Genomic DNA, 11,757 nt, shown 5'->3' on the forward strand with positions numbered 1-11,757 from the left:
CGCATGCAAGCGTGCCGTCGTTTTTGAAAACGCAGGTGACGCGCGACTCCTTCAGATCCTCTGAAGTCAACTTCCGACAACGTGCAGGACACGACTGTCTCCATTGGCAACGAGGAGAACAAACTTTTGAGTTGATGGCAACTTTGAGAAGAACAACATGGGAGATGCGGACTTCAGCAAATACGATTTAGCACGTTTACAGGACGAGTTGGCGCAGGAGAGAGAGATGAAGTAAGTGCAACGTGTATTGTAAGGGAATATATTTATAGTGAGGGATACCTGAAGAAAATAGGACCTCTGAAATAGAAATGGATGGCCAACCATTCAGTAAAGTATATTTTTACCCGACCCTCCCTGAACGCTCACTCCCCTATACCCCAAATAATAATTTCAACAAAGTCGCTAGCAGAGATCCCGTCTAGACAGGGGTCAAGTGAACCGACAATCACCAAATGCAGTCAAGCCATTCGCTCTTTAGTTTCCGCCTGAATATTTATGCGCGAATACACTACACGGTAATGCGTGTTTTTCTGGAAACGGAGTCATATACACAGACGTTTTACATGTATTTTGTTTAAATCGACAAGTCATCTCTGTGCTCTTCCTCTACAGCTGACCAGGACGTCAGTAGGCCTGGTAAACGTGTACAGATATTATTTTTTTTGGGGACAAATACATTTTATTTTCGTGATGAAGCCTTTGACTCGCCTGCTGAAGTACCACCGTACACAGCACAGACATTGGTCAGGCAGCACAAATTAGCACGAGCCGGGCCGGGGATCATGATTGGGAACGTCTATCCAATGCAGTGTAGCCTAGTTTTATATACACCATCCCAGCAGCTCCAAAATTTGGAAAGAAAGTGCATTTTCTTACAAATATAACTTTGCCCTGTCAATCAAATGTATTTATAAAGCCCTTTTTACATCAGCCGATGTCACAAAGTGCTGTACAGAAACCCAGCCTAAAACCCCAAACAGCAATGCAGATGTAGAAGCATGGTGGCTAGGAAAAACTCCCTAGAAAGGCCAAAACCTTGAGAGGAACCAGGCTCTCCGAGCATGCTCTTGGTATATCCTAGGCTTGCAGCCTATAGTATAGGTTAAGGATAATTTGATAGCGACTACACAAGGCCGTACTTGATATTGCGCGCCCAGCAGAGAATCAGGGATGAGGGGCCAAGATACAATAAAGCAACTAATTCTCAATGACTAAGCAATATGACATTTTATCGATTGTAAATTACATGACCCTCTCCTGGAGTGAAACATCAAGAAATACTAAACCCTCCCCATGACTGAAATTGAAAAAGCATGACCCTCCCCCATTTCCCCCGGGTCACACTTGTGTAAATTTGGTAGTTATACTATCACCAATCCACATTAAATGCCCATCTCTCTCTCTCTCTCTCTCTCTGTCTCTCTCTGTCTCTCTCTCTCATCTCTCACTCCTGCCTGTAGAGAGATGCTGCAGGAGTCTGTGTGTGATCTGGGGAGCACTATGACAGAGTTGGAGGAGAGACTAAACAGTGTGAACCTTGAGGGTGAGTCTGTATGGTGTGTGTGAACTTTGAGGTTAACCAAACAGCTTATTTTCTTATTTTCTTATTATCAATTTCTTTCTTTAAATGCAAATTTCCTGCAATTCTACACATTTACGTGCGTTCAAATGATGTCAGGAGTCTAATCCCCGCCCCCAAAAATGTTTTGAGTTTTACTATTGACTGGCCTAGGTGGTTAGTAGTGTTGCTATGGTAGCCGAAGCATGGCTCCATGTGTGAAGGTCACGTCCATGTTCAGTGAACTAATGGAATAAACACACAAGCCTGTTCACTTGATTAAATATGATGTAGCAACATATCACACAGTATGTTACATTAAACATGCGTTACATCGTGTAGTGTAATGCACGTTGAGTGTGGGGATGTGTATCCTCCTGTCAGGTAACGAGTGGAAGACCCGGTACGACACGCAGGTGGAGCTGAACGGTCGGCTGGAACGTCAGATAGCACTTGTTCACGAAAAAATGGAGGACCTGCGGAGAAACCCCATGGGTAATATAAAGGACATGTTAAACACACACGCACACTAAACACACACACACACGCACACTAAACACACACATACACACGCACACTAAACACACACATACACACGCACACTAAACACACACGCACACTAAACACACACACACACTAAACACACACACACACACACACACACACACACACACACAAGGGAAATTATTTTGTGGATTTTTAGGGTGCTTTTGAGGTGACCCCACATGTTTTCTATGTGTCTTTGCAGATCGATTAGCCTCAATACGATCCTATTATGAGGTCCCAGTGGTGAGTTCTGACATATATTGGACTGTGTATTTTATGGTATATTATATACTGTATATTATATACTGTATATTTTATGGTATATTATATACTGTATATTATAGATATTATATTATATACTGTATATTTTATGGTATATTATATACTGTATATTATAGATATTATATTATATACTGTATATTTTATGGTATATTATATACTGTATATTATATATATTATATTATATACTGTATATTTTATAGTATATTATATTATATACTGTATATTTTATGGTATATTATATACTGTATATTATAGATATTATATTATATACTGTATATTTTATGGTATATTATATACTGTATATTATAGATATTATATTATATACTGTATATTTTATGGTATATTATATACTGTATATTATAGATATTATATTATATACTGTATATTTTATGGTATATTATATACTGTATATTATAGATATTATATTATATACTGTATATTTTATGGTATATTATATACTGTATATTATATATATTATATTATATACTGTATATTTTATAGTATATTATATTATATACTGTATATTTTATGGTATATTATATACTGTATATTATAGATATTATATTATATACTGTATATTTTATGGTATATTATATACTGTATATTATATATATTATATTATATACTGTATATTTTATAGTATATTATATTATATACTGTATATTTTATGGTATATTATATACTGTATATTATAGATATTATATTATATACTGTATATTTTATGGTATATTATATACTGTATATTATAGATATTATATTATATACTGTATATTTTATGGTATATTATATACTGTATATTATAGATATTATATTATATACTGTATATTATAGATATTATATTATATACTGTATATTTTATGGTATATTATATACTGTATATTATAGATATTATATACTGTATATTTTATGGTATATTATATACTGTATATTATAGATATTATATTATATACTGTATATTTTATGGTATATTATATACTGTATATTATAGATATTATATTATATACTGTATATTATAGATATTATATTATATACTGTATATTTTATGGTATATTATATACTGTATATTATAGATATTATATTATATACTGTATATTTTATGGTATATTATATACTGTATATCATAGATATTATATTATATACTGTATATTATAAATATTATATTATATACTGCATATTATTGATAGTATTATATACTGCATATTATAGATATTATAATATATTCTGCATATTATAATATAATTTTATATACTGTATATTTTATGGTATATTATATACTGTATATTATAGATATTATATTATATACTGTATATTATAGATATTATATTATATACTGTATATTTTATACTGTATATTATAGATATTATATTATATTCTGTATATTTTATGGTATATTATATACTGTATATTATAGCTATTATATTATAAAATGTATATTATAGATATTATATTATAGATATTATATTATATACTGCATATTATAGATATTATATACTGTATATTATATATATTATATACTGCATATTATATATATTATATACTGCATATTATAGATATTATATACTGCATATTATATATATTATATTATATACTGCATATTATAGATATTATATACTGTATATTATAGATATTATATACTGCATATTATAGATATTATATTATATACTGCATATTATAGATATTATATTATATACTGCATATTATAGAAATTATATTATATGCTGTATATTATAGTTATATTATATACTGCATATTATAGATATTATATTATAAACAGTGCGTTCTGAAAGTATTCAGACCCCTTCAGTTTTCCACATTTTGTTTTCCTCATCAATCTACCCACAATACTCCATAATGACAAAGCAAAAACATGTTTTTAGAAATGTTTGCAAATGTATAAAAAAGTTACAAACAGAAATACCTTATTTTCGTAAGTATTCAGACCCTTTGCTATAAGACTCGAAATTTGAGCTCAGGTGCATCCTGTTTCCATTGATCATATTCTTGAGATATTCTTGAGATTCTTGATATGTGACCTGATCAGACCAGATCAGGCCGGACCAGATCGGACCAAGCCAGACCAGATCAGACCAGACCAGCTGCCACTTTAGATAACTGTGCTGATGTAGACAGAATAAACCTGACTTTAATCACAGCTCAGTAATCACTGGATTACACACTAAATCAGAGAACACACTCCTTATTGTTTGTGTGTGTGTGTGTGTGTGTGTCTGTGTCTCTGTGTGTGTGTGTGTGTGTGTGTGTGTGTCTGAGCACGCCTGGCAGATGGTAATTAGTATATCTGGGGAGGGTGAATGTGATCTGCATGAGTGTCGGGGAAAGAGAAAAGGAGAGAGAGAGAGAAGAGGGGGAGAGAGAGAAAGAGGAGGGGGGAGAGAGAGGGAGAGAGTGACAGGAGAGAGAGAGAGACAGAGATAGATATATACAGGCCTTAGGGAGAGAGAGAGACAGAGCGAAAGAGAGAGGGATATACAGGCCTAGAGACAGAGAGACAGAGAGACAGAGAGAGAGAGAGGAGTAACAGGCCTAGAGAGAGCGAGACAGCGACAGTGTGACAAGAATGTAAAGACCTACAGAGTTGTAGAGTGGAGAGAGAATAACAACTTTCCTTTCAAATTTAAGGGAGATATAGAGAGGGTTATACATTCCACCTGCTATTCCACCTGCTAGTCAGAATAACAGTTGTTTGTTAGTTAGTGCTAACAACAGAAGGTTAAAGATGTCCTCCAGCCATTTAAATAAGATAAAAAAATAACGATAAGCCAAGTATAAATACAGTAAAGTTCACACACTAAATACATTCAAGTATAAATACAGTAAAGTACACATAATAAATACTTTCAAGTATAAATACAGTAAAGTACACACACTAAAAAATGGACGTCTTACAGTGGGATCAGACCATAATGTCTGCGCTGTGTTCTCTAGTCTAGTGGTGCGATGCTAACTAGCCTCACTGACCTCTTTCTGTTCTCTAGTCTAGTGGTGCGATGCTAACTAGCCTCGGAGACCTCTTTCTGTTCTCTAGTCTAGTGGTGCGATGCTAACTAGCCTTGGAGGCCTCTTTCTGTTCTCTAGTCTAGTGGTGCGATGCTAACTAGCCTCGGAGACCTCTTTCTGTTCTCTAGTCTAGTGGTGCGATGCTAACTAGCCTCGGAGACCTCTTTCTGTTCTCTAGTCTAGTGGTGCGATACTAACTAGCCTCACTGACCTCTTTCTGTTCTCTAGTCTAGTGGTGCGATGCTAACTAGCCTCACTGAACTCTTTCTGTTCTCTAGTCTAGTGGTGCGATGCTAACTAGCCTCACTGACCTCTTTCTGTTCTCTAGTCTAGTGGTGCGATGCTAACTAGCCTCGGAGACCTCTTTCTGTTCTCTAGTCTAGTGGTGCGATGCTAACTAGCCTCGGAGACCTCTTTCTGTTCTCTAGTCTAGTGGTGCGATGCTAACTAGCCTCACTGACCTCTTTCTGTTCTCTAGTCTAGTGGTGCGATGCTAACAAGCCTCACTGACCTCTTTCTGTTCTCTAGTCTAGTGGCGCGATGCTAACTAGCCTTGGAGGCCTCTTTCTGTTCTCTAGTCTAGTGGTGCGATGCTAACTAGCCTCGGAGACCTCTTTCTGTTCTCTAGTCTAGTGGCGCGATGCTAACTAGCCTCACTGACCTCTTTCTGTTCTCTAGTCTAGTGGCGCGATGCTAACTAGCCTCACTGACCTCTTTCTGTTCTCTAGTCTAGTGGTGCGATGCTAACTAGCCTCGGAGACCTCTTTCTGTCTCTAGGCTAGTGGCGCGATGCTAACTAGCCTCGGAGACCTCTTTCTGTTCTCTAGTCTAGTGGCGCGATGCTAACTAGCCTCACTGACCTCTTTCTGTTCTCTAGTCTAGTGGCGCGATGCTAACTAGGCTCGGAGACCTCTTTTTGTTCTCTAGTCTAGTGGCGCGATGCTAACTAGCCTCAGAGACCTCTTTCTGTTCTCTAGTCTAGTGGTGCGATGCTAACTAGGCTTGGAGACCTCTTTTTGTTCTCTAGTCTAGTGAAGCGATGCTAACTAGCCTCGGAGACCTCTGGGCCCTGTACATGACTAGACCAGGAGTTACCCTGGACAGGGAAACCTCTGGGCCCTGTAGTTGTAGTTCTAGTTTATAACTGGGACCTGTAGTTGTTCCTGGTCAGGTGGTCATGCTGTGTCTGACTCTATTTCCCAGGATGCACTGAGGCAGAGGCTGAAGGTCCTGACCAATGAGAAGGCAGCGCTGCAGGGTCAGCTGTTAGACTGCAGACTGAGGATCGAACAGGAGGGGAAGGTCTGTTTGTATCTGTTTCTCTCTCTGTTTCTCTCCCTGTTTCTATGTTTCTCTCTCTTTCTGTTTCTCTTCCTGTTTTTCTCTCTGTTTCTCTCTGTTTCTCTCTCTCTGTTTCTCTCTCTGTTTCTCTCTCTTTTTCTCTCTCTGTTTTTCTCTCTGTTTCTCTCTCTGTCTCTGTTTCTCTTTCTTTCTCTGTTTCTCTCTCTCACTCTCTCTCTCACTCTCTCTCGTCTGACTGTTTATCCATTTGTTTATTTGTTTATGGTTTTGTCCGATCAGATTACGGCGTGTCACGTTTATGAGAATAAGGCTAAAATCGGCCAGTATTAGCACCTACTAATCTATAATCCCTTTCTGTTTTTCATCAATATAGCCACACAGCACACTGACCATCCCATGTGGAATCTGTTTTTCATCAATATAGCCACACAGCACACTGACCATCCCATGTGACATTTTATCTTCGGTAATCGTGAGACAGAACAACATGTCCTCGTGACTAACATTCCCCGACATGTAGCAAACAAAAGTCAACGCATCTCAGCCCTCACACCTAACGTCCATTTGGAGAGCATAAACTGGGAAGTTTTGACTCGTTCAGTCAGAGTTTCCTCTTGATTGCTAACAATAGCATCAATTCTTAGTTTCACAGTGTTATCTGACAAAGGTATTGATGTGAGTTTCTGTGCCTCTGCCTCCCAACACATTGTTTTCACCATATCAACCGGTAATATCATAGTCTCTGCGATAGTGTGTGGTTTCACAGCGTAGAGAGCCGAGCCGGTCACCATGGGAAAGATTCAAGTGCAACAGTTAAATTCAGCCTTTTCTCATGATCTAAGTCTGCTCACTGGTTACATTTGATCTTTTAGATTTTAATTATTTTCATTTAGACTTTTAAGGTCAACCACATTTTATATATCATTTTTTTGTTAGTCATATCAGGCGACCCCGCACGGGGTTGCGATCCCTAGTTTGGGAACCACGTCTTTATGGTGTAAATACCTAGACCCTCTAATCTGAAAGACCTGTTGGTGTAGATATCTAGACCCTCTAATCTGAAAGACCTGTTGGTGTAGATACCTAGACCCTCTAATCTGAAATGCCTGTTGGTGTAGATATCTAGACCCTCTAATCTGAAAGACCTGTTGGTGTAGATATCTAGACCCTCTAATCTGAAAGGCCTGTTGGTGTAGATATCTAGACCCTCTAATCTGAAAGACCTGTTGGTGTAGATATCTAGACCCTCTAATCTGAAAGACCTGTTGGTGTAGATACCTAGACCCTCTAATCTGAAAGACCTGTTGGTGTAGATATCTAGACCCTCTAATCTGAAAGACCTGTTGGTGTAGATATCTAGACCCTCTAATCTGAAAGACCTGTTGGTGTAGATATCTAGACCCTCTAATCTGAAAGACCTGTTGGTGTAGATATCTAGACCCTCTAATCTGAAAGACCTGTTGGTGTAGATATCTAGACCCTCTAATCTGAAAGACCTGTTGGTGTAGATACCTAGACCCTCTAATCTGAAAGACCTGTTGGTGTAGATATCTAGACCCTCTAATCTGAAAGACCTGTTGGTGTAGATATCTAGACCCTCTAATCTGAAAGACCTGTTGGTGTAGATATCTAGACCCTCTAATCTGAAAGGCCTGTTGGTGTAGATACCAATACCCTCTAATCTGAAAGACCTGTTGGTGTAGATATCTAGACCCTCTAATCTGAAAGACCTGTTGGTGTAGATATCTAGACCCTCTAATCTGAAAGACCTGTTGGTGTAGATATCTAGACCCTCTAATCTGAAAGACCTGTTGGTGTAGATACCAAGACCCTCTAATCTGAAAGACCTGTTGGTGTAGATATCTAGACCCTCTAATCTGAAAGACCTGTTGGTGTAGATATCTAGACATACCATCAGTTCATCTGATTAGTCTGACTCTTACCATGCACTCATTAAAAGAAGTGCGCTTGCAATACTCTGACTTACTCTCATTCTTTCATGTCTCACTGTCTCTTCTTTTAATTCCCAGGCCTTTTATAAAGCCAACGCGGTGAGGCGTGTGTATCTGTCAGAAATAGCTAAGGTAAGCATCGTCCTCTCACATCGGTCCTTCCTCCTATGAGGCAGAACTGCTGGCAAAGACCAGAGAACGACACGCACGCACGCACGCACGCACGCACACACACACACACACACACACACACACAGTCCTATTGACTGACTGCCACTATGAAATATAGCAGCTATATAGAGAGAGAACATTGTGCAGTTGGAGAGGTGGTGTGTGTGTGCGTGTGTGTGTGGTGTCTGTGAGTCTGTCTGTGTGTCTGTCTGTGAGTCTGTGGGTCTGTCTGTCTTGTCTGTGTCTGTCTGTGTGTGTGTCTGTTCTCAGCCCTACTTTCTCATTCACCCTCTAGAGTTCCCTCTCCAATGATGCAGTGCTCTTGGTCTCCCTCCTTCCCTCCCTCCCTCCCTCCCTCCCAAACACACACACACTCATATATATATAAATACACACACACACACACTCATACAGTGCTGTTGGTCTCCCTCCCTCTTTGTCACAAACACACACACACACAGAGGAGAGAGGAAAGAACTGAGTCAAGGACTTTCAGCCTTGTTTTCTTTCAGACACACACACACACACACACACACACACACACACACACACACACACACACACACACACACACACACACACACACACTCACCCAGACATGTACTCATGTACAGGTATTCAAATCTATTCAGATTATAAGGAAGCTACATCAATGTCTGTGTGATAGAAAATCTGTTTTGCTGTGTCACAGTTGTCATCAACCCTGGATGTCACCAGGCGTCAATACCAGGTCCAGCCACAGAGGGAGAGGGCGCCAGAGAGCCAGCAGTACCCTGTCCAGCCACACAGGGCACCAGAGAGCTATATGAGGAAGTGAGTTCGTGCAGCCTCGAACCACAGATCTAGGATCAGTTTACTAGCCCATCCAATCCTAAAAGTCACCATGATATGGGGGTGGAATTATATCTGATCGTGGACCAGTAGTTATTTAAGGACATTTCTGACTTAATACAAACATGTCTAGTCATCTGTGCTCTCTCTCACTCTCATAACTACATTCTGTAGTAGGGGCCCAATATTATAACTACATTCTGTAGTAGGGGCCCAATATTATAACTACATTCTGTAGTAGGGGCCCCATATTGTATAACTACATTCTGTAGTAGGGGCCCCATATTGTATAACTACATTCTGTAGTAGGGGCCCAATATTATAACTACATTCTGTAGTAGGGGCCCAATATTATAACTACATTCTGTAGTAGGGGCCCCATATTGTATTCTGTGTGTGTGTGTGTTTAATAATCCACCAGCAGACCTTAATTCGACAGACACTGTCTGGAAGGGAGGGAGGGAGACCAACAGCACTGCATCATTGGAGAAGGAACTCTAGAGGGTGAATGAGAAAGTAGGGCTGAGAACAGACACACACACACACACACACACAGACAGACAGACAGACAGACAGACAGACAGACAGACAGACAGACAGACAGACAGACAGACAGACAGACAGACAGACAGACAGACAGACAGACAGACAGACAGACAGACAGACAGACAGACAGACAGACAGACAGACAGACAGACAGACAGACAGACAGACAGACAGACAGACAGACAGACAGACAGACAGACAGACAGACAGACAGACAGACAGACAGACAGACAGACAGACAGACAGACAGACAGACAGACAGACAGACAGACAGACAGACAGACAGACAGACAGACAGACAGACAGACAGACAGACAGACAGACAGACAGACAGACAGACAGACAGACAGACAGACAGACAGACAGACAGACAGACAGACAGACAGACAGACAGACAGACAGACAGACAGACAGACAGACAGACAGACAGACAGACAGACAGACAGACAGACAGACAGACAGACAGACAGACAGACAGACAGACAGACAGACAGACAGACAGACAGACAGACAGACAGACAGACAGACAGACAGACAGACAGACAGACAGACAGACAGACAGACAGACAGACAGACAGACAGACAGACAGACAGACAGTGTCTGTCAAATTAAGGTCTGCTGGTGGATTATTAAACACACACACACACACATTTCAACTACACAGATGAAGAGATATCATTGGGTGTGTAACTGTGATGGGATGTGAATGACTTTGAACTGCACTCTACATGTTTTGAGTTGACAGCTCAGAAGAATTCCGTCAAGGCAGCTAGCTTGAGTTGTCAAAGTCAGAATATGTTATGAAATCAACTTCTCAAGGCCAGTTATTTCGTTATGTAAGGTAGTACTTTTATCATAAAATTGTTTTTTTAAATCCTCTGATATCATCTTTATAATTTATCAAATCTGAAAATGATTAAGATTTTGATGTTTCATTTGTATGTTTGTTTATTCATAAAATATATCCATCCATCCATATGTTCCATCCATCTCTCTCTCTCTCTCTCTCTCTCTCTCTCTCTCTCTCTCTCTCTCTCTCTGTCTCTCTGTCTCTCTGTCTCTGTGTCTGACAGGGGGAAGCAGACCAGTAAGCAGTCAGGAAGAGGAAGAGGAGGAGGAAGAGAGGGAGGAAGTGACAGAGGAAGTGAGGAAGGAAGAGGAAGAGGAGGAGGAAAAGAGGGAGGAAGAGGAGTCAGGAAGGCTGAGTTGGGGAGCAGGTTACCCATACTGAAACACTGAGTCACCTCTCATATATATATATATATATGCAACAATGCTGGTTTGATTTGTGTAATAAAATTGTCTCACTGATAATGTGGTGTGTATTTATACCCTAATGTTCTTTTTTGAGATCTGTGGGGACGACAGGCTTGAATTGAAGAAAAAAAGAGAGTTGTAGCATGGAGGAGTGGGAAAGAGAAGAGAGGAAAGAATGGAAGGAAATAGGAAGTGGAGAGGAGAAGTGATGAGGAGGGGATAGAGGAGAGGAGACGGGATGAAGAGGGGATAGAGGAGAGGAGAAGGGATGAAGAGGGGATAGAGGAGAAGGG

General features: G+C 39.5%; 1 protein-coding gene across 1 annotated transcript; it reads left to right on the top strand.

Annotated features, from left to right (window-relative positions):
- The first annotated feature begins 53 nt into the window (after positions 1 to 53).
- ccdc169 (coiled-coil domain containing 169) lies at positions 54 to 11,518 on the top strand. The gene is made up of 8 exons (XM_090226444.1): positions 54 to 231; positions 1,461 to 1,543; positions 1,943 to 2,053; positions 2,307 to 2,347; positions 6,608 to 6,706; positions 8,737 to 8,790; positions 9,521 to 9,642; positions 11,281 to 11,518. Exons 1-8 carry the CDS (start codon positions 158 to 160, stop codon positions 11,444 to 11,446), a joined length of 750 nt encoding a protein of 249 aa, XP_090082570.1. The 5' UTR covers positions 54 to 157; the 3' UTR covers positions 11,447 to 11,518.
- The last annotated feature ends 239 nt before the right edge of the window (positions 11,519 to 11,757 follow it).

Source organism: Oncorhynchus mykiss, chromosome 29, assembly GCF_057628025.1.
Source record: "Oncorhynchus mykiss isolate SJ-2025 chromosome 29, ASM5762802v1, whole genome shotgun sequence".
Classification (NCBI taxonomy): Eukaryota; Metazoa; Chordata; class Actinopteri; order Salmoniformes; family Salmonidae; genus Oncorhynchus; species Oncorhynchus mykiss.

Bases quoted from the DNA above. Each gene is read 5' to 3' on its own strand.
- ccdc169 (XM_090226444.1), top strand. From the start codon at position 158: ATGGGAGATGCGGACTTCAGCAAATACGATTTAGCACGTTTACAGGAC. The intron at 8,791-9,520 runs GTAAGCATCGTC...GCTGTGTCACAG, and splicing joins ATCTGTCAGAAATAGCTAAG to TTGTCATCAACCCTGGATGT. The intron at 9,643-11,280 runs GTGAGTTCGTGC...TGTGTCTGACAG, and splicing joins CCAGAGAGCTATATGAGGAA to GGGGAAGCAGACCAGTAAGC.